The sequence below is a fragment of the Linderina pennispora genome (assembly GCF_002104995.1).
Source record: "Linderina pennispora strain ATCC 12442 chromosome Unknown DL89scaffold_13, whole genome shotgun sequence".
Classification (NCBI taxonomy): Eukaryota; Fungi; Kickxellomycota; class Kickxellomycetes; order Kickxellales; family Kickxellaceae; genus Linderina; species Linderina pennispora.
In genome coordinates this window covers 445,767-463,420 of record NW_024468261.1, presented here as the reverse complement: position 1 = coordinate 463,420, position 17,654 = coordinate 445,767, and the positions used below count along the sequence as shown (strand labels likewise).

General features: G+C 57.3%; 4 protein-coding genes across 4 annotated transcripts; 1 reads left to right on the top strand and 3 right to left on the bottom strand.

Annotated features, from left to right (window-relative positions):
* Positions 1-30: 30 nt before the first annotated feature.
* On the top strand, positions 31-3,050 carry DL89DRAFT_324574 (DUF185-domain-containing protein). Its single transcript, XM_040891462.1, has 2 exons — positions 31-1,074; positions 1,657-3,050. The coding sequence occupies exons 1-2, from the start codon at positions 105-107 to the stop codon at positions 3,018-3,020; spliced, it is 2,334 nt and encodes a 777-aa protein (XP_040741141.1). The 5' UTR covers positions 31-104; the 3' UTR covers positions 3,021-3,050.
* On the bottom strand, positions 3,032-5,422 carry DL89DRAFT_269639 (putative ATP-dependent RNA helicase DHX33). Its single transcript, XM_040888373.1, is given in 8 exon segments — positions 3,032-3,489; positions 3,518-3,787; positions 3,807-4,159; positions 4,179-4,299; positions 4,325-4,594; positions 4,624-4,713; positions 4,748-5,134; positions 5,166-5,422. The coding sequence occupies 8 exon segments, from the start codon at positions 5,310-5,312 to the stop codon at positions 3,070-3,072; spliced, it is 2,058 nt and encodes a 685-aa protein (XP_040741140.1). The 5' UTR covers positions 5,313-5,422; the 3' UTR covers positions 3,032-3,069.
* A 1,627-nt stretch (positions 5,423-7,049) lies between these two features.
* On the bottom strand, positions 7,050-10,014 carry DL89DRAFT_269638 (uncharacterized protein). The gene is given in 13 exon segments (XM_040888372.1): positions 7,050-7,315; positions 7,347-7,703; positions 7,735-8,012; positions 8,057-8,404; positions 8,427-8,559; positions 8,624-8,691; positions 8,738-8,783; positions 8,803-8,880; positions 8,900-9,028; positions 9,078-9,240; positions 9,406-9,541; positions 9,567-9,670; positions 9,871-10,014. The coding sequence occupies 13 exon segments, from the start codon at positions 9,938-9,940 to the stop codon at positions 7,114-7,116; spliced, it is 2,112 nt and encodes a 703-aa protein (XP_040741139.1). The 5' UTR covers positions 9,941-10,014; the 3' UTR covers positions 7,050-7,113.
* Positions 10,015-16,351: 6,337 nt separating this feature from the next.
* DL89DRAFT_212588 (uncharacterized protein) lies at positions 16,352-17,203 on the bottom strand (the record flags this gene model as incomplete). Its single annotated transcript, XM_040884223.1, has 1 exon — positions 16,352-17,203. A coding segment is annotated over one exon (852 nt), but the record flags the coding sequence as incomplete, so codon positions are not given.
* Between the last annotated feature and the right edge of the window lie 451 nt (positions 17,204-17,654).

Genomic DNA, 17,654 nt, shown 5'->3' with positions numbered 1-17,654 from the left:
TGCAATGTGCTGCTCTGCTTGCTGCTGCGCCTGACATCTCTTTTTCCCGCCTTTTAGCAATTTGCGCGTCTAATTCCTCAGCTTTTTTGTATGCATCCTCTGAAATGACAGCCAACAAAGCTGGCCGCTACATAGTACGCCCTGCACGAGCGTCTCTGCTCTCGTGCACTGAACCCAAACCCACACAGCTCCGACTACATGGCACGGCAGCGCCAACAATAGCATGCGCAAAGGGCGATGATGACAGTGGTGACAGCAACGACGAAAGCGACGAGCAGCTGGATATCTGGCGGCCACAGCCGGCCCCCGACCCCTTACGCAATCCCTCACCGCTCTTGTTTACAGCCGATGAGCTGAGCGATGTCGAAGAGCGACTAGATTTTTGGCTATGCCCAGAGATCCGGAACTGGATACTGAGTGATCTGAAAGCAGAGGAATGGAAAAGGCAACGGCTGGTGCTGGACAGAGAGGCAGAGGAGCGGCGAAGAGAGAAGGAAAACAAGGCGAAGGAAGAAGACGAGGACGAGGCTATGGAGAGCGATGAGGCGAGTGATGACGATGCACCTCGGCGGCAACACACTCGGCGACGTATCTGCGTAGACTCTGACGACGAGGACAGCTCTGACGGCGATTCTGGAGATGAGGAATTGCCTGTAGAACCCAAACCAACGATAATGTCATCGCCCACCATGCATTCACCCGAGCTTGCCGCGCAATCTCTCCTGATCCCTGAGCTCTTGCCCAAGGGCTTCCTGCCTACCATCGACCTGCATTCTGGCGATTCCCACATGCTTGTCGAGGAATCGCAGATCAAGGAGGAGGAGGAGCAGGAATCCACCATGGATGTTGATACGCAGAAGGCAGTGGTGGACTTTGGGCTCGGGCTGGATATCGATATGGACGACCGGCCGAAGCCAGATGAGTTTGTGGATGTTGACCAATCAATCATGGATATTGAGGCGTTCTTGGAAAGAGATATTGATGTGTTTATGCCGTCAGACGTAACGACTGGGAGCGCCATTCCGTCGGCGTTCTCGATTGGGTTGAAGTTCTCGCCAAAGCTAGGCAAGAGCAGTAGCGGTGAGGGCAGGCTTTTCTCAAGTAGCTAAATAATAGGCTCCCTCATTGTAGAAGATGCTTGCTATTTTATGCCAGTTGGATGTGTAGTTGTTATACTGCATACATTGGTCCAGGTGTGATGTTGACCCTCTTCACACTCTTCACTGATCGTGAAACACATGTCATCCCTGGAAGCGCCATTTTCACTGAGGACCATTTCTAGTTTGTTTATTATCGATATGCTCACCAAGCAGAGCCACCGTTACATACATGGTAGACAATCCGTTTCCTGGCCACAGCGTGCTTCTTGCGCTAACATTTCTCAGCGATGCGCTAGGCTACATGCGACCCTGATATGGCACCAGACGCTATTACTGCCCGAAGTGTAAATCAAGGTTGCCCATTATAGGCTTCTCTGCAGTTTGAGAGTACACCCCCGCTATCTCCGCTATTTTTTCAGCAGGCGATTTGCCAAGAAGCACCTTTCCAGCATTCACCACCACCCACCCATGTTTCTAGCACGCAACCTCGCTCGATCTGCGCTCAGATTGCGGTCTGTATCCACACAGCTGCCCGTGCTACGCTCTGCTCGTGCAGTCTCAACGATATCCAGAGCTGACGGCTCCACAGTCAAAATCAGAGAAGAGCTTACACCTGTGGCCAAACACATCCGCGAGATCATCCTATCAACAGGTCCGATCTCAATCGCGCAGTATATGCAGCTGGCACTGACCAGCCCTGTTGGCGGCTACTATACGCGGGGGCAGGTATTTGGCCGCTCAGGCGACTTTGTCACATCGCCTGAAATCAGCCAGATGTTTGGAGAGATCATGGCGGTCTGGTATGTCTTGCACTGGGAGATGATGGGACGGCCAGCCAAAACGAGATTTGTGGAGTTAGGGCCCGGGCGCGGCACGCTGATGGACGATATGCTGCGGGCTGCCCGGCGATTCCCACAGTTCTTCGCAACGATCCAGGGAGTTGACTTTGTTGAGCGTAGCCCTGAGCTGCGCAAGATGCAGCTTGAGAAGCTGGGTTGCATGCAGGAGTCGATGCAGCCTGTGGAGGATAAGAACGAGCCAGATACGCCGGCCAGTGCTGTCAGCGAAAAGTATGGCGGGATCTCAGCCCGCTGGCACACAGTGCTGGAGGAGGTCAGCGTAGATGCCGACTGCGTGCCGCTGGTCATGGCGCACGAGTTCTTTGATGCCCTGCCAATCTACAAGTTCGAAAAGGGCGCTGGCGGATGGAGCGAGATTCTTGTTGACCTCGATGACTCGGATAGCTCAGCAACCACGGCGACCACCTCGGCCAAGCTGGCAAGCTCGCCGCACAGCTCGCTGTCTGACGGCACTGATGCCTGCCACTTCAAGTTTGTGCGCTCCCGCCAGGTGACGTCGAATGCAGCGGCCATTTTGAGCGACCAGCAGTTCAGCTCGCGCTTCGACAAGGGCGATCACATTGAGGTGTCGCCAGACTCGGCACGCGTCATGTCGGTGCTTGCCGACTGGGTATCGCAAAATAGCGGCATGGCACTGATCGTCGACTATGGCCAGGACTGGACGCAGGGAGACACGTTCCGTGGCATCCGCAAGCACAAGTTCGCCAACCCGCTCAGCCAGCCCGGATCCATGGATCTGACAGCCGATGTGGATTTTAGCTACCTGCGCATGGCCGCCCGCGGCAAGGCCAAGTGCTTTGGACCTGTCGAGCAGGGCAAGTTCTTGCACGACATGGGTATCCAGGCACGCCTGAAGCAGCTGCTGCAGACCACCAAGGACACGAAGGTGCAGCAGGACCTGGTTGACTGCTACAAGCGGCTGACCGACCCTAACAGCATGGGTCGCATCTACAAGGTGCTGGCTGTGCTGCCCAACAGTGCCCAGGGCGTGCCTGTGCCGTTTACACTGCCCACCAAGGAGGAGCTGAATCGGCCCAAGGTTGAAAAGATCGTAAAGTAATCAAAATTCCAAAGTCTATTTCATAGAAGCAGAGCATCCTCGAGAACTCTTAGGTCGAAGCATTGGCTGTTGCCAGCCGATTGTAGAGCTTTGGCGATGCCTGCGCGATCCACATCGGATCCACTGCAGACACAGCTCTGGCATGCAGCTTGTTAGTGAACACGAGCTGGTCGTAGAAGATCGCAGGCACCTTCTTTGCAAACAGCGACGAGCCGGGGTGGATGTGAACAACTTGGGATCCGTTTAGCGACCGGTACGTGCCGTCAGGCTGCAGCAGCGCGCAGTTGTGGAAGAAGCCCGCCAGGAAGCACTTCAGGACATGGTCCAGGTTGGAGCCGCAGGTCACCTCAACATCCATACCCAGACGCACGCAGAGACGGTTGAGCTGCTGGCGCACATCCAGAACATGGCGCATGTTGCGGCGGTTGACAAAGTGCTCACTGCACCACTCCTTGTCGCCATGAATAGACTGGTACGCCCGCAGCAGGTTCAGGTACGTCAAGTGGATCGCCGTCAGTGGACCTGAACATCATTTGGGCTGCATTGCTCTCATCACGCTTGTCGGCTGGCACATAGAAGAGGCTGTCAACCGACAGCAGCGACACAATATCGATAGCCTCGCGCGTAGCACCCAGCCTTCTGTGACGCGTATATGACCTTGGCGTACGAGGGCTCGAGAGGGGAACTCGGACATCCATTTTCCAAGATCTGTCAGCTCGCCCTTGTCGATCCAGTGCCTCCAGAGCGTAGAGTTCAAGCAAAGCGTGCTTCAGCGCTTTCTTCGACTGGTCGGTCCATGAAGTCAAACTTCATGACGTCGTGGACGCCAGCGGCCTTGAGCTGCAAGACAACCATCGACAGCTGGCATCGCTTGATCTCGGGCACACTATCCTCGGCCAGCTGGGCATAGTCAGCCTCTGTGTACAGCCGGTAGCATGAGCCAGGAGCCTCACGGCCAGCTCGTCCTGTGCGCTGGCGCGCCGACGACTTGCTGACGGGCTCGACCAGCAGCGACTCACCAACACGGGGATCGAAGCCGCGGACCTTGTGCACACCTGTGTCAATGACAAACCGGATCCCTGGGATGGTCAGACTTGTCTCGGCGATGTTTGTGGCAAGAATCACCTTGCGCGTGAACTCTGGTGCGGGGTCAAACACTCGCGACTGCTGTGCCTTGCGGCAGGGCAGCAAAGATTGGGCAGGGCAGCAGGTGGGGCACGCCCTTTGGGAAGTTCTCGGCCGAGTCACGCAGCAGTCGCTCGACATTTTCAATATCCTCCTGGACCAGACAGGAAAATCAGGACATCGCCGCTATCGCTAGGCGTTTCTGTGTGGATCTGCAGTGCCGCTAGATGTGCTGCATCAAGGTAGTCAGCCTGCGGCGTAGTGGTGTAATAGGTCGTCACAGGAAATTGTCGCCCGGCCACATAAAGAATCGGGGCGCTGTCAAAGTATTCAGAGAACCGCTCGGCGTCCAGCGTAGCACTCATGACAATAACCTTGAGATCGCCGATTCCACTGACATCACCATGCACCTCATCGATGACAGGCTCCAGGTCCTTCGCCTCTGCCATCTCGGGCCTTCTTTGTCGCCGCAGGCGACCTGCTCCTCCTTCTCCTCGCCAAACGTAATATGAGATCCGCGCGATCTGTGATCGGTCCACTGCTCTTCGGCCTGGTCGTAATGATCCTCCTTGCGTAGCCTCGTAGCTTCGCTGCTTGGCCACGCGATTCAGCTCCGCAATGCGCGCACGCTCGCGCTGGATATCCTTCAACATTCCAAGCAGAATATCTGTGCGCAGCGTGCGCTCGTGTGCCTCATCGAGGATCACCACTGAGTACTTTTTCAGCAGCGGGTCCGACAGGATCTCGCGCAACAGCAGACCATCAGTGCAGTACTTGAGCTGTGTGCGCTCCGATGTGCAGTCTTCGAAGCGGATCGTGTATCCAACACGGGCGCCTAGGGGTGTGCCGACCTCCTCAGCTACACGCCGTGCAATTGATGTTGCTGCAACTCGCCGAGGCTGCGTTACCGCGATCATGGTTTTCCCAAATTTGCTGAATCCTGACTCCAGCAGATATTGCGGAATCTGAGTCGTCTTGCCCGACCCGGTCTCACCAACGATAACGACTGTCTGGTTGCACCGGATCTCCCTGCACAAGTGCCTCGCGCGCACTGTAGATAGGTAGCTTCTCCCGCTGGGGCTTGAGCTGCTGCGCTATCGCTTTATAGTCCTTGCGCTCTTTCTTGTGCTTCGACTTCTTGTGTTGCCCATTCTGCGTGGCCGGCATGCTGGCTGGCTTATGAACAGCAGGCTCCTCGCTATCTCCGTCCTTGAATAGGACCTTTTTTGGCCCAGTGTGTGTATGCATTGCTAGAAAAAAAATAATCAAGAAAAAAGTGGAGCAGAGCTGGGTTGATTTTTTTTGCTTGGGCAAGATCATCATATCAACTTTTTCTAGATCGTGAGCCTTGGGTCACGTTGAGCCGGTGATTTATAAATGCGCTATCGGCTCAGAGGTACAATGTCTAACGCCTGCTCGCAATTCTTGCAATATGTGCATATGAAGCTGTTTATATTCGGCAAGTGTGTATGTCGTAGTTTGGAATGAAATCATAAATGAGAAAAATGGAGAAAAAAAACAGCAAATAGGAATAAGATGTTATAAATGTGTTGTTCATATATGCCATGTTTATACTTTAGTAGTAGTAGTAGTAGCTCACGACAGGCAGTGTGTAGAAACGGTCGTTTCCCCAGACCCTGTTGCCACAACTGTTGCCTGAGCTGCGCTGGTTGTTGATTTTTAGTGAAGATGCTAAGTAGTGCAAAAGGTGATTGTGGAATGAGTGGTGCTTGTGATGTTGATGATGTTGGAAAATTAGAAGTAACTGCAAGCCATGCTGAGATTTATACAGGACAAATTGGGAGTTGACGAGATATCCTTAATACTGCAGTTCAGAATTATTGGTCTGAGAAGGCTGCTAAAACTAGAAACCACGGATATGGATCCAGCAGAAGACCAAGAAAAACGAGAATTGGCAGCTCAAGGGGCATGTTGATCATGCTGGGGATTTTTTATTAATGCACACCGGGTATCCTCGATCCAATAGTGTGTTGCATAGGATGGGATGCTCATGCATGGAGCTCACGGAAAGCGCATACAAAGAGATCTGAGGAGCGAGATACCGATGTGGGAGCGGCAGTTTCTGGCAAAATAATTCATGGATACTATATAAATAAATACAAGTCGGCAATGTGTAAGCTCATTAGAATGCGAATGCGCCTCCAGGGTGGTCTTGGCGTCAGTAGTTCTGAAGTAGCAACAGGAGACTCGAAACACCAGGTATCTTTTCGCAGAAGCCTCGCTGAGCTGGCCATGACATCGCTCAGCCCTTTTGTTCCTGGAAAAGCCAAGTGTGATTTAATACGATCCAGGTAATCCGAGGTAATTGCTAGTGCTAAATTAATTCCCCAGCCAAGAGCCTACCGATCTCAAATCGCAAAGCACTGAGCAATGAGCAGCTTTTAGCCTTCAAATCACTCTTACATTTTCCCGAAAAAAAGATAAATTCATACAAATGTCGAAGCTAGCCACGGATATTCTGCTAAAGAACGGCGCGCCGCCGGTCGTGCAGTGGTCGCAAAAGGCAAAGACTCTGCCGGAGCTCCTGAATGTGCAGCGTCTGCAGGCGTACAAGTTCAAGGCACAGCCTGAGCACTGGTTCCAGAAGGGGTTTGAAGGGTGCTATTACGAGGTGCATCGGGTCAAGTACAAGGAGTACAAGGGACAGCCGACGCACGGCAAAGGTGTGGGGGATTGAGTTCTGGAACGGCAAGGCGATGCAGTCGAAGCCAGTGGAGATCCGCGGCGGGCTAAAGTTCAGCTGGCGCAAGTACGAGAGCCCGCGGGCGCATGGGATCGTGTACAGCCGGGAGCGGGCGCCTTTGGTGGAGCGGCGGCGGACAAACCTGCTGAGGCAGCAGGGCAAGGCGGAAGGAGTAAAGTTTGGAGTGGTTCTGGAGGGCAAAAATGCGAAATAGAAAAGGAGTATATTGGTTCTCTAGATGGTACATTTGGAAAGGGTATGCTTTTACCGCTGCGCCTGTAGAAGGCCCAGCGATGACGTGCGGTGGCCATGCTTGGGTGCCATGTTGCCGCCCATCACCGTGGAGGCGTCGGAGATACCGCGGGAAGTGCGTGCGGCCAAATGCGGTGTGTATGCGCGCGAGTCGCCACGGGGCGGAGGGTCCCTGCGCAGGACGTTCATCTGGTAGGTCTCTGGGTGAGCCACGCTCTGCGGGTACGCAGCTGAGGCCATTATACGGAGCCGGGTCCACCCAGCCATTGGGCCGTGCACTATATGCACCGGGCGGCTGGTAGTGTGCCGGTGGCGGGTACTGCGGCTGCTGGAAGTACTGGTTGGGCGGGGGAGCCTTCTTCGGGCGGCGGCATCCGGTACAGCACGAGAGGCAGCGGCAGCAGAGGCTGAAGATAATGCACAGGAGGATCAGACCAACGGCAATGGCCACGGGAATGGAGATGGCCAGGTTGCGCTGGAACAGCAGCAGGAACTGGTAGAACCAGTTCTCGCCCTTGCACTTGCCTGACCGGCACTGCGCGTGGAAGCCACACTCAGTGCCGTCGGTGAAGCTCCCAGACATGAAAACACACATGCCTAGGCTGCCAGGCCGCGAGCACTGCTAGGTCGCACGGGTCGCCGCCGACGCTGATAGTGCAGCGCTGCGTCAGACCGTCGGAGCCGCCGCGCGCTGCACACTGGGCATCGCGCGACGTGCATTGGCCGGACGCGCATTTCAGCGAGCCGTTACTGCACCCGGTCCCGTCCTTCACGTGACGGTCGTCTGGACACGTCGGGGACTGGCCATCGCACACCTCGGCAATGTCGCACTCGGAGTACTTGGCGCGGCACACCGAGTCCTTGGGACGGATCTTGCACTGGTTGCAGCACAGATCGTTGGCGTCGGCGCACTGGGCGCCCGGGCTTGAGCTTGCAGGTGTGGGCGTCGCAGCACGGGTCGTTCTTGCATGCCTCGCTGGTAGCCGCAGTCGCACTCCTCGCCCGACTCTTTGATGCCGTTGCCGCACATGGCCGTGGCTAGAATGCTGCGGCCGCCTGGGTCCTGCAGACACTGCACGCCTGTGGACTTGATGGTCTTGCAGATGTTGCGGACCGAGCATGGGCTGAAATCGTCCGAGGTCACGGGGCTGGTCGGGTTCATCAGATACCGGCCCTTGCAGTCGCACCCGTCGGCGCACGGACAGCACGAGTTGCAGGCGTTGCCCGAGCACGGGCACTCTTGGTTGGTGCAGTCGTGCGATGCCCCAAAGTTATGGCCGACTTCGTGCGCCACGACCTTCCACTCGTCACGCGAGACCGCCGACACGCCCGGTGCCCGACGACACACCTCCCTGCTCCGTCAGCGTCGACGTGCCAGTGGTACACATGGTGCCGACCCACGCCAGGCCAACCTCAGTACCAGTCGGGCAGTTGGTCATCAGATGCCACAGCCCCGCGCTGTCCTTGCCCTTGGCGCCGCGCCAGGCAGCTGAAGTCGCTCAGACGCTTGTCAATTGTATACGGGTCGCTGCAGGCGCGGTTCCATGCCTTTTTGTTGTCGATCTGGTCCGGACACGTCAGCTCCTCGATCTGCAGTTCAATCAGGCCCAGCGCCACATTCAGCTGGCGTTCATACTACGGCGCTGGCCTGGTTCCAGTCGCTGAGAATCTGCAGCCGGCGCCTTGTCCTGCGACGAATACCGCGTCACGTACGTGCAGTCGGCCGCCGCCCCCATGTACAGGATCTTGCGCACCGGCAGACATCCCGGCGTCCAGAGCCTCGGAGCTCTGGTCAAACGTCGTGTTTGTCCCGCGCTTGAACAGCCCGCGCACCGCGTCCCTGCGCGTCCGCACCGCATAGAACGGATCGCCTGGCTTCAGTGCCTCCGCCTTGCCGCCCAGCCGCTGCGCCCCGCACGTTGCTGGTCTGTCGTCAATCAGGTCTGCCTTGCGATAGATGATCGAGTTAGGCGTACCGCATGCGCCGATCCCGGGCATACGCATTGGCCAGCATCGGGTCCGAGTCGCGCTTGGTGGCTGTGTAGGCGCTGGCCGGCTTCACGTAGAACGTTTCGCCGTTGACCGAAAACACTCCATCCAAAACCGCCCGTCCGCCCGCCGATGCATCCCGGAACACGGCTACGCGTGCCCACGAGTGCCGGTCGTCGAACGAATATCGAGCCGCGCATGAACCGGTCCCACTTGCGCAGGCTCGCCGATACATCCATTGGCTGCTGCGCACCCACGCGCAGCACATGCCCACGGTACACCCCGATGTCGATGCGTGGCCACCGCCGAGCGCACGATTGTGCCGTCCTGCTGCGTCCGGTGCTGCATCAGCCTCCGGGTGCAATAGGTCGTGGTTTGGCTCCAGCACCAGTGTGTATGTAGTGTTGTATGCCTGCAGCTCCACGTGGAATGTCCCGTCGTCGATCATGTCCTGCAATGACTGCCGCTCGTGGAACGAACCGCTTCGACACATGCTGAGGTGCTGTGAACCGGTGCACTACCGGGTCTGCCAGAAACTCATACCGAGACAGCTGCGCTTCGCTGTTGCGTGTCGATCGTCCTACCATAAACAAGCTAGGGTTAGCATTATCCTGTTTCAGGCCCAGTGTGAGGAGCACAGGACCAAGCAACCACTCAAGGAAGAGCGCAGACCGCCCCCCACCATGAGTATCTTTCCTGCACTGCCAATGCTGCCCGCTATGCAGTAATCAAAAACTGCATGTGCTGGCACCCCCCAAGAATCCTTCTGCGAAGCTCTACCTTGCACCACCACCGCCGCCATCTGCAGTGCTGCCACGGCAGCCGCCCGAAATATCCTGCCTGCCTTCATATCTGTCGTATTTGTCTACTTGTGTTGCCCAGGACCCCCTGTGCTGAACCCCTGCTTCGAAGTTCTATTTACAAGTGTGTATCAGCTGGCTCCCAAGGACTCTGTGCAGGTGCTATGAATTCAAAGTGTGCAAAATACAGAAAGTGTATGGGAAAATAAAAAAGCGAGGCGAAAAGGTTTCCAAAAATATGCTGTCTGCGCTGAGAAACAGCCCCTTGTGTTCCTCTGTACACCACCGCTCAAAAATGCGTCAGTTTTCCCTTCAACCCTCCACACTACTACTCGCCACCAAACCTGGAACAATGTCCGTGTGGGCTGCCAAACCCCACTCTGCACTTATCCCCCCATCCTGCCACACATCCGCGTGTCCACTCTATCACCTAGGTCTTGGCATCGCCAGCTACTTGTGCGGAAATCATGACATCAAGCAGGAAATAGAACTTCTGGAAGGCCATCTATTTTTGGATCAGCTCACATATCTGAAAATTCAGTTCCCACCCACACGCTTCGTTTGCCACAACCCTTCCGTGAACACATCCGTCACCATCGGCTTGTGCTTCAGCGACTCGCGCGTCAGCAGCGCCCCAGCACTATGGTTACGCCACCCATTGCGGTACCGCTGCGCCGTCTTCTGCCAGAACATCTCCAGCGAATTGCTGTCGTCGCAGATCTCAATGAAGTTCGCCCGCAGCGCATCCGGGCTGGGTTCCATTGGCGCTGCTGCCGCCGCCACCGCCTGTGGCGTGCTGGTCCCCGAGTTCTGCATCCCCTCCTCTCCGTACTGGTTTGGCGATGGCGTCATGTAGTAGTAGTCCGGCGACGCCTCGCGGTACTCGCCCGGCCGCGTGTAGTCAATGTAGTGGTCCCCAATCACCAGTGGCAATATAGGCGCCATCATCCCCTGCGACACCATCCGCGTAACCGCCGCGTTGATCGAGTCAAAGTCCGTTGGCAGCGACCCAATGTCTCCAATCGCCGAGCTGTCCAGGGCTTGACCACCTGTCTTCGCCGATTTCGCTTGCAGATCCTTGCGCGATGAACGCTTGTCCAGCACCTGGTGTGGCCACATGTGGTGCCGTGCCCGCACCGGGTAGTACATTGATTGCCGCCCACCGCCTGCTGAGCTGCCCCCTGGCGATATCGTTCGCTCATGCAACCCATGCCCGATCGCCGCCGTGCTGCCATCGCTCGGGCTAGCCTCAGCGGACTCAACCTTGGATGCAACCGTAGCTGCTGCTGCTGCTGCTGCTGCCGCTGCAGCGGCCGCCATCGCTGACGGCGCCAGACTCTCACGTCGCCCCCCATATGCCCCACCGCCAGCTGCCACAGCGACATGGGACGCGCTGGGATTGGCCGCCAGCGTGTTGGTCGGACGCATCCGGTTCTGGTGCGACGTGTACAGGTAGTTGTTGATCCACAGGAAGACCCCTGGAGAACAGATCTGCACAAACGCCGTGCCTGACCGGTGCACGTACTGCGTGAATTTGTGCCCGACCCGCTCAAACGTGTACTCGCGGTGAAGCAGCTCATCCGCCGGATATGCCTCTTCAGCCTCTACATCTAGAATAAAGTCCTGCTCCTCTAGCAACTCGCGCTCAAACGCGTACTTTGGCAGGCACTGCGCCATGCGCCGCACAATACGCGCCTTCCGCCTCAGCTTTGCAATCTGCTGCTCGTCCAACTCGGGGTCTTCGTCATAGTCGTCGTCAGACACGTCATTTGGATCCTCAATGTCCGCCAGAAACGCAAACTCTGACACCCACTCGTCATCAAACATCGTCTCCACCCGGGGCGGCGGCGCTGCCAGCGTTATGCGTATCGGCGAATGGAACGGATGGTTGTCTTCAATCAGCGTGTCCTGCGCACGCGGTGCCTCAACCAGACGCATCCCGCACCGCTCGGCCCTGCGTGCCCACCCCTGCACCAGCTCGTCAATCAAGTGGTTCGTGCAGTTCAGCCAGTTTATCGACAGGTGGAAACATGTCATCGGGTTCTGCACCGCATCCAGGTGAACCAGACAGTTCTCGATCCGCGTCGACTTGCGCGTTTGATCCAGATCCAGCGCAAACATCCGTGACTGCTGCATGCTCTTGGGCAGGTCGCGCAGCGTGGGCTTCCGCGCAAGCTGTGGAAACATGTCTGGTGTGACACGGTACCCTGCGCTAAAACTACGCGTGTGGGTCTGCGCCCTGGGGGTCTCACCCGCCACCCCATCGGACTGCCCCGCATGATCCGCATGGGCTGTTTCACTCATCACAGACTCGCCTCCCAGCGAATGCGCCGGGGTTTGGCCCACTATTCCCTCCGCCTTGACCTTGTTCAGGGCCTTGTTCTGAATGCTCATGTCATGTGTGATGCCCTGAGCGCCAGCCTCGTGCTCTGTACCAGCATCCGATCCAATGTTTGACATAGTGTGCACGTCATAGTCGTTGTTGACAGACGGCGCATTGCTTCCATGCCGGCTAGCTGGCCGACTCACTGTCGGCGACGCATTAGTCGACCCGGGCGTGTACTTGCTGACCACATCACTGAAACCTATGGTCGCCATCAACGACGTCTGCATTCCGCGCAGGTGCGGATTTCCAAGGACACGCGCACCCAAAGACGCATCGGTAAACTGGTAAAAGTGGTAGCCGTCCTCGAATACCTGCCGCTCGCCCGCATGCTGGAACAGCTTGCGCTTCATCATGCGGTTGCCGGCCTCGACAGCCTGTGCTCGCGTACTGACGTTGGCAAAATTGACCAGAATCCAGTCCACTAGCTGGTACCCCACGAAGATGTTGTCGTAGTACGTGAAGTGCCAGCGCACATTGCGTAGTTTCAGCCCGACCTCGTGGTGCTGCAAAGCGAACGCCAGCGTATTGGTAGGAGACTCCACATTGAGCGAGTCACCCAAGTTGAGCCTGCGCGCAGCGGGCGGCGGCAGTGCGATCGGTTTATTCGGATCCAGATAGTTCTTTTCGTGCATGTGGCCATACAGCTGGTGGCTCAGGTACGAGATCGGATACAGCGACGTGTACCGGATCTGCATCAGCGAGCTGGGCATAATATCATGTATCCCGATCCGCTTCTCATTTCCAGCAGCAGCAGTAGCACCCCCATCCTTGGCAGGTACCCTACCCACGCTACCACTCTGCTGCTGCTGCTGCCTATGCCTATGCCGACTATACACAATCTTCTTCATATCGTCCGGAAGCGCTGCCAAAAACTTCCTCTCCAGGCCCTCGCGCTCGTCATTCCGCAGGAAATTCAAGATGTGGTCCAGGAACTGCTCAAAGTTAGCAATCCGAACATCCTCGGCCGACATGTGCGGGCTGGTCTTGCTGTTGAAAATCGTGTCGTTGCCAAGCTGGTCAACCGGAATCAGGATATACCTCGTGCGCCAGTACTTCATTGCCCGCGTCAGGTTGGTCTGGTATCCAACGATCAGGTAGTCCAGGTTGTTCCAGTTGACCTCATCGTCGCTCGGGTACTGGAAATTGATCCCGGCTGCCTGGTACCCCCGGGTGCTGTTGCGCGACCACATCAAGCAGTTGTACTTTACCGGGCTCTGGTCGAACGGCTTATTGCGCTCCCATCGTGTCACAGCCACGCCAGGCATGTGGTTCGTGCTGCTACTCTCCTGGAACTCGAGCCGCTGGATCTGTCGGCCGTTGCTGAGCCAGATCGTGTTGCCCGACTTTTGCGAAAACCCTGGATACGACATCAGCCCAGGAAGAGCAGCGCTGGTCGACATGTACGTAGAGTCGCTGAGGCCTGTCCTATCCGCCTTGTCCTTGCGCGCCTCCAGCTTAAATCGCGAGCTGGTCATGTTATCCAGCGCTGTGCCCACTGTGTTTCCAGCCGCAATAAACTGGAACCCCTGCGATAGCCGCTGGAACACCATCTCACGCAGCATCCTCAGCGTCATGATATCCTTGGGCGACCGCAATCTTGCCAGCGCTCCTAGCGGCCGGCCGGACTGATCTGTCTCGTTGCGCAGCAGATCGATGGAATCGTCGGGTTCATGTCCGGCGTGGATATGTGGTAGTTGTACTGCTTGTAGTACACACCCAGCTCGCTAGGCACATAGTCGGTAACCAGTGGCAGCGACGCCGGTGTGCATAGCGACCGCCACTTGCTGGTGTATGACGAATTCGAGGCCCGTGTCGGGAATGCAAATGACCAGCGCTGCGATAGCTCGGTGGGCGGAAGAGGAAACAGCTCCGGATTGCATGGGTTGTAAGGATAAAACCCACGTCCCAGTATGCTCCTGGGTACCCGCTCAATAGCCCCGACTGACGATGCTAGCGCAGCTTCGCCGGGCCACGATGACTTCAATATCTTTGGCGAATTGCTGTGCAGCTCCGACGACACCATCGGCACCATCGATGGCACGGCAAACCCACTGGACTGACGCGCACTGGGCGGTGTTAGTTTGAATTCACGATCTGCAGTCAGTGGGCTGGTCAGCGCAGCCTGGCGCTGTACGCGGAACGGCCCAGTGGACATACCACTGTCGCGTGCAAGTTGCTGTGAATGCGCCTTGCTGGCAGGCGAGCGGAACGTCCGTATGTGATCTGCCATATGCGACTGCTTGGATATTGACTCCGAGACACCGTCTCTCTTCTCTTGCGCTGGCGCGGTCGGTTGCTGCGAATCGCGGTCCAACTGAATCTCACGGGTGCGCTGCATCGGCAAGGCACTGTCCTGCGCAGCCACATCTCCTAGAGCGATGCTGTTGTGTGATGTGGTACACTGCGCTGCCAATGGTGCTGCCCCAGGTGCCGGCGATGCAGTAAGCATTGGCGACACGCTGCGTGCCTTGGCCAAGTACCCGGCACTCGACACATCGAGGCCTGCCCCTTCGGTAGAGTTTGCAGACGCCTCTGTGCTTGCACGACTATATGGTGTATCCTGACCAGCCTGAAGCTTGGTCTGGTGCTGATGCTGAGCGCGACGTCGTTGGTGGCTGCCTGCACTTCCAAACACTGATGCGCGAGCCATGTTGTTGGAGCGTCCCAACCGCACCTCCCGCGGAACTGACGACGAAATTGTGCCCTGGCCAGACACATGGGACTGCGGATTCTCCGGGTTTGTCGGCATATTCATCGGAATACTCAGCTGCGTCCGTGCATCTGGCGAGGCAGATGCCGATATCGGTATCTTGGCTGGCACCACAGACGATTGGCTGCGGCCAGGCGGTGAGCCCATGTCTGCCCGTACTATCGAGTCGCTGTCCATCGAGCGCCGCTGGTGATCTGTGGAATGGGCCGACATTGCTGATGACAGTCCGCCCCCTTGGCCATAGTTCCATGACGCTGGGGTCGGCCGCGATGTTTCCATATCGCCTCTGGCATTCTGTTTGGCGTCGAGGCCGCTGGCGCTTGCACTCATCGTAACAGGACCCGAAGTGCCCCTCTCATCACCGAGCGCGCCGTCAGCATCCACTGCTGCCTCGTCGCTGCCGCCGCCTAAGATCGCCTCGCGGTCAAACTTTGCAAACATTTTCAAAAGCATGTCGCGTCTGTCACTCCGCTGTGCGTCGCCCCTGACGACCCGGCCATGCGAGAACGAACCAGCAGCTGTGGCCTCCTGCCGCATGCTACTAGCCTTGCCCCGCACAGCATCGGTTCCAGAGCTGTGGTCGGATTGGTATGTGGGAGCACCATCAAATGTGGCCATGGAGGCAACATCCTCAACTGACAGATGCAGCGCACTGTGGAGGTCAGGGATCTGCGGCGTGCGGCGCATGTACTCTGACACACCGGCGACAGCGATGTCGCCAATCTTACACGACGGCTGGAAATCGTCGGCGCGTGCCGATGCCCGCTCCTCGGCGTAGCTGTAGAACCCACAGTCAATCCAGTAGGGGAAGTAGCTGTACGTGGCGCGGCTGACGGATGGCGGATGGGCATCGGGTCCCGAAAAATACGGGTACGCGTCCCGCTTAATGCCCAGGATGCTCTCTGGCGCATTCTTCAAATCCTGCTCGTCCATCAGCACAGCAGCCACTGGGTTGCTATAGTCAGACGACATGCCGCCGATCAGCTCACTTGCTGCTGTGCCAAGGTAGTCATTGCTCTGCTTACTGTTTGCCGGCGCATTCCCCATCCGCCGCCCCGTTGCACGGTGTAAATACGGAAGGTACTCTTTAACCCACAGCTCATCGTCAAAATATAGCGGGTCGCTGGTCAGTGGGTCGCTGGTCTCGAATGCATCGGCCTTTATCCCCGAGCGAGAGGTGGATGGGATGCGGTCCTTTGGCCAGCCAGCCGCCAACCCCACTGCAGAGCCAATGGTGCCGCCAGGGCTGTCGCCGAGTGGTGATCCGCTGCGGACTCCGGCGTCTCTGAACCGACATGCATCCACGGCCTCCTGACGCCGCTGATGGACTGCACGCATGCGCTCAGTCTCAGAGGGCACCGGATATGACTTGAAGCGGAACACAGGCGGCTTGAACAGCGGCTTGGGCGCCAAGCACACGAGGTCGACACGCATGCCCTGGGTCAGCATGCGCTCGGTGGTCATCCGCAGCAGCTTCTTGGGCACATCAAACACGCCAAACGAGGGTGTGATCACTATAATGCTGAGGCCGGTTCGCGACAGATCGCGGTCCAGGTGGTTGCTGGCCAGCGTGTTGATGCCTAGGTTGATAGCCTCAAGGATGTTACCCTGGTTGGCCTTGGACAGATCCCCTCGCAGTCGGTAACCGCTGGAGTCGTACATCTCCTGAATGTCTCGCCGATAGTTGCGGAACTCGGCCAAGATATCCGGCAGAAACACCGACCAGTCAGACCGCACATCCATGTCGGCAATGACCTTGTAGTAGTCGCGGTAGTATCGGTCGCGGTCGCGGTCCCACTCGAGGTCCTGGAAGAACACGCTGTCGCTGGTGTGATAGCACCACCGCGAAAACATGACAATGGTCACCATGTGATTGAGCTGCATGTCCGACCAGCGCTTGAACAGATCGGCCAAGAAGTGGTTGACGGCCTTTTCGAAGCACAGGTTGCTGTCCTCCTGGTACGACCACATCTCCTCCGACATCTGGATGAACAGGATAAACCGCCCTGACTCTGACCGGAAGATTGCCTGTGTGGAGTCGTCAATGTACCCGCACGCCACCTGCTTGCCATCCTTGTATATCCGCCGTACCGACGCGCGGATCAGGCCCTCCAGATTGGTCTGCTTGTTTGTGTGCACGACGCCCTTGGCCAGGTACCGCCACATCCGCCACATGTCGCTGCGCCCGACATATTGGTCACGAAACGCAATCTCGACGTAGTCGGCGCGTATCAGCTCGCACTCGCTCTCTTTGCTGACGTTGATTTTGCGGATGATCGCCTTCTGGTTCGACTGGTACTCCCCCCACAGCGTGCGTGCTACCGAGCTGATAATCGACGCCTGCAGCTGCTGCGCGTCCTGCTTCACTTCGCCAACCCTGACCAGAATTTCACGGTGCGGGTCGGGTTTTAGCACCTCCTCTTCATCGTCGCCGAGTCGTTCGCGCTCGCGCAGCAGCTCCACGTCGCTGTCAGGCATGTCGACGTGCCACCGGCTCTGCATGCTCGTGTACCATGACTTACCCTTCTTGCGAACATCGCCCAGCACCTTCCCAGACTCTGCCCTTCGCCCGCTAATCCTGCTGTCCAGCCTATCCTCTGTGCCCTGTGCACTGCTGACATTGGACACAGCTGATTTAGGCGACAGCACCGACCCGTTGCCCTTGCCC

Coding starts and splice junctions, on each gene's coding strand:
- DL89DRAFT_269639 (XM_040888373.1), bottom strand. CDS start 5,312: ATGCCGGCCACGCAGAATGGGCAACACAAGAAGTCGAAGCACAAGAAA. Junction 4,714..4,747: donor GCATTGCGGAGCTGAATCGC/GTGGCCAAGCAG, acceptor AGGCTACGCAAG/GAGGATCATTACGACCAGGC. Junction 3,490..3,517: donor CTGACGGCGATCCACTTGAC/GTACCTGAACCT, acceptor CGGGCGTACCAG/TCTATTCATGGCGACAAGGA.
- DL89DRAFT_269638 (XM_040888372.1), bottom strand. CDS start 9,940: ATGAAGGCAGGCAGGATATTTCGGGCGGCTGCCGTGGCAGCACTGCAG. Junction 9,671..9,870: donor GGCGGCGGTGGTGGTGCAAG/GTAGAGCTTCGC, acceptor TGTTTATGGTAG/GACGATCGACACGCAACAGC. Junction 9,542..9,566: donor AGCATGTGTCGAAGCGGTTC/GTTCCACGAGCG, acceptor CAGTCATTGCAG/GACATGATCGACGACGGGAC.
- DL89DRAFT_324574 (XM_040891462.1), top strand. CDS start 105: ATGACAGCCAACAAAGCTGGCCGCTACATAGTACGCCCTGCACGAGCG. Junction 1,075..1,656: donor GCCAAAGCTAGGCAAGAGCA/GTAGCGGTGAGG, acceptor CTGCTCGTGCAG/TCTCAACGATATCCAGAGCT.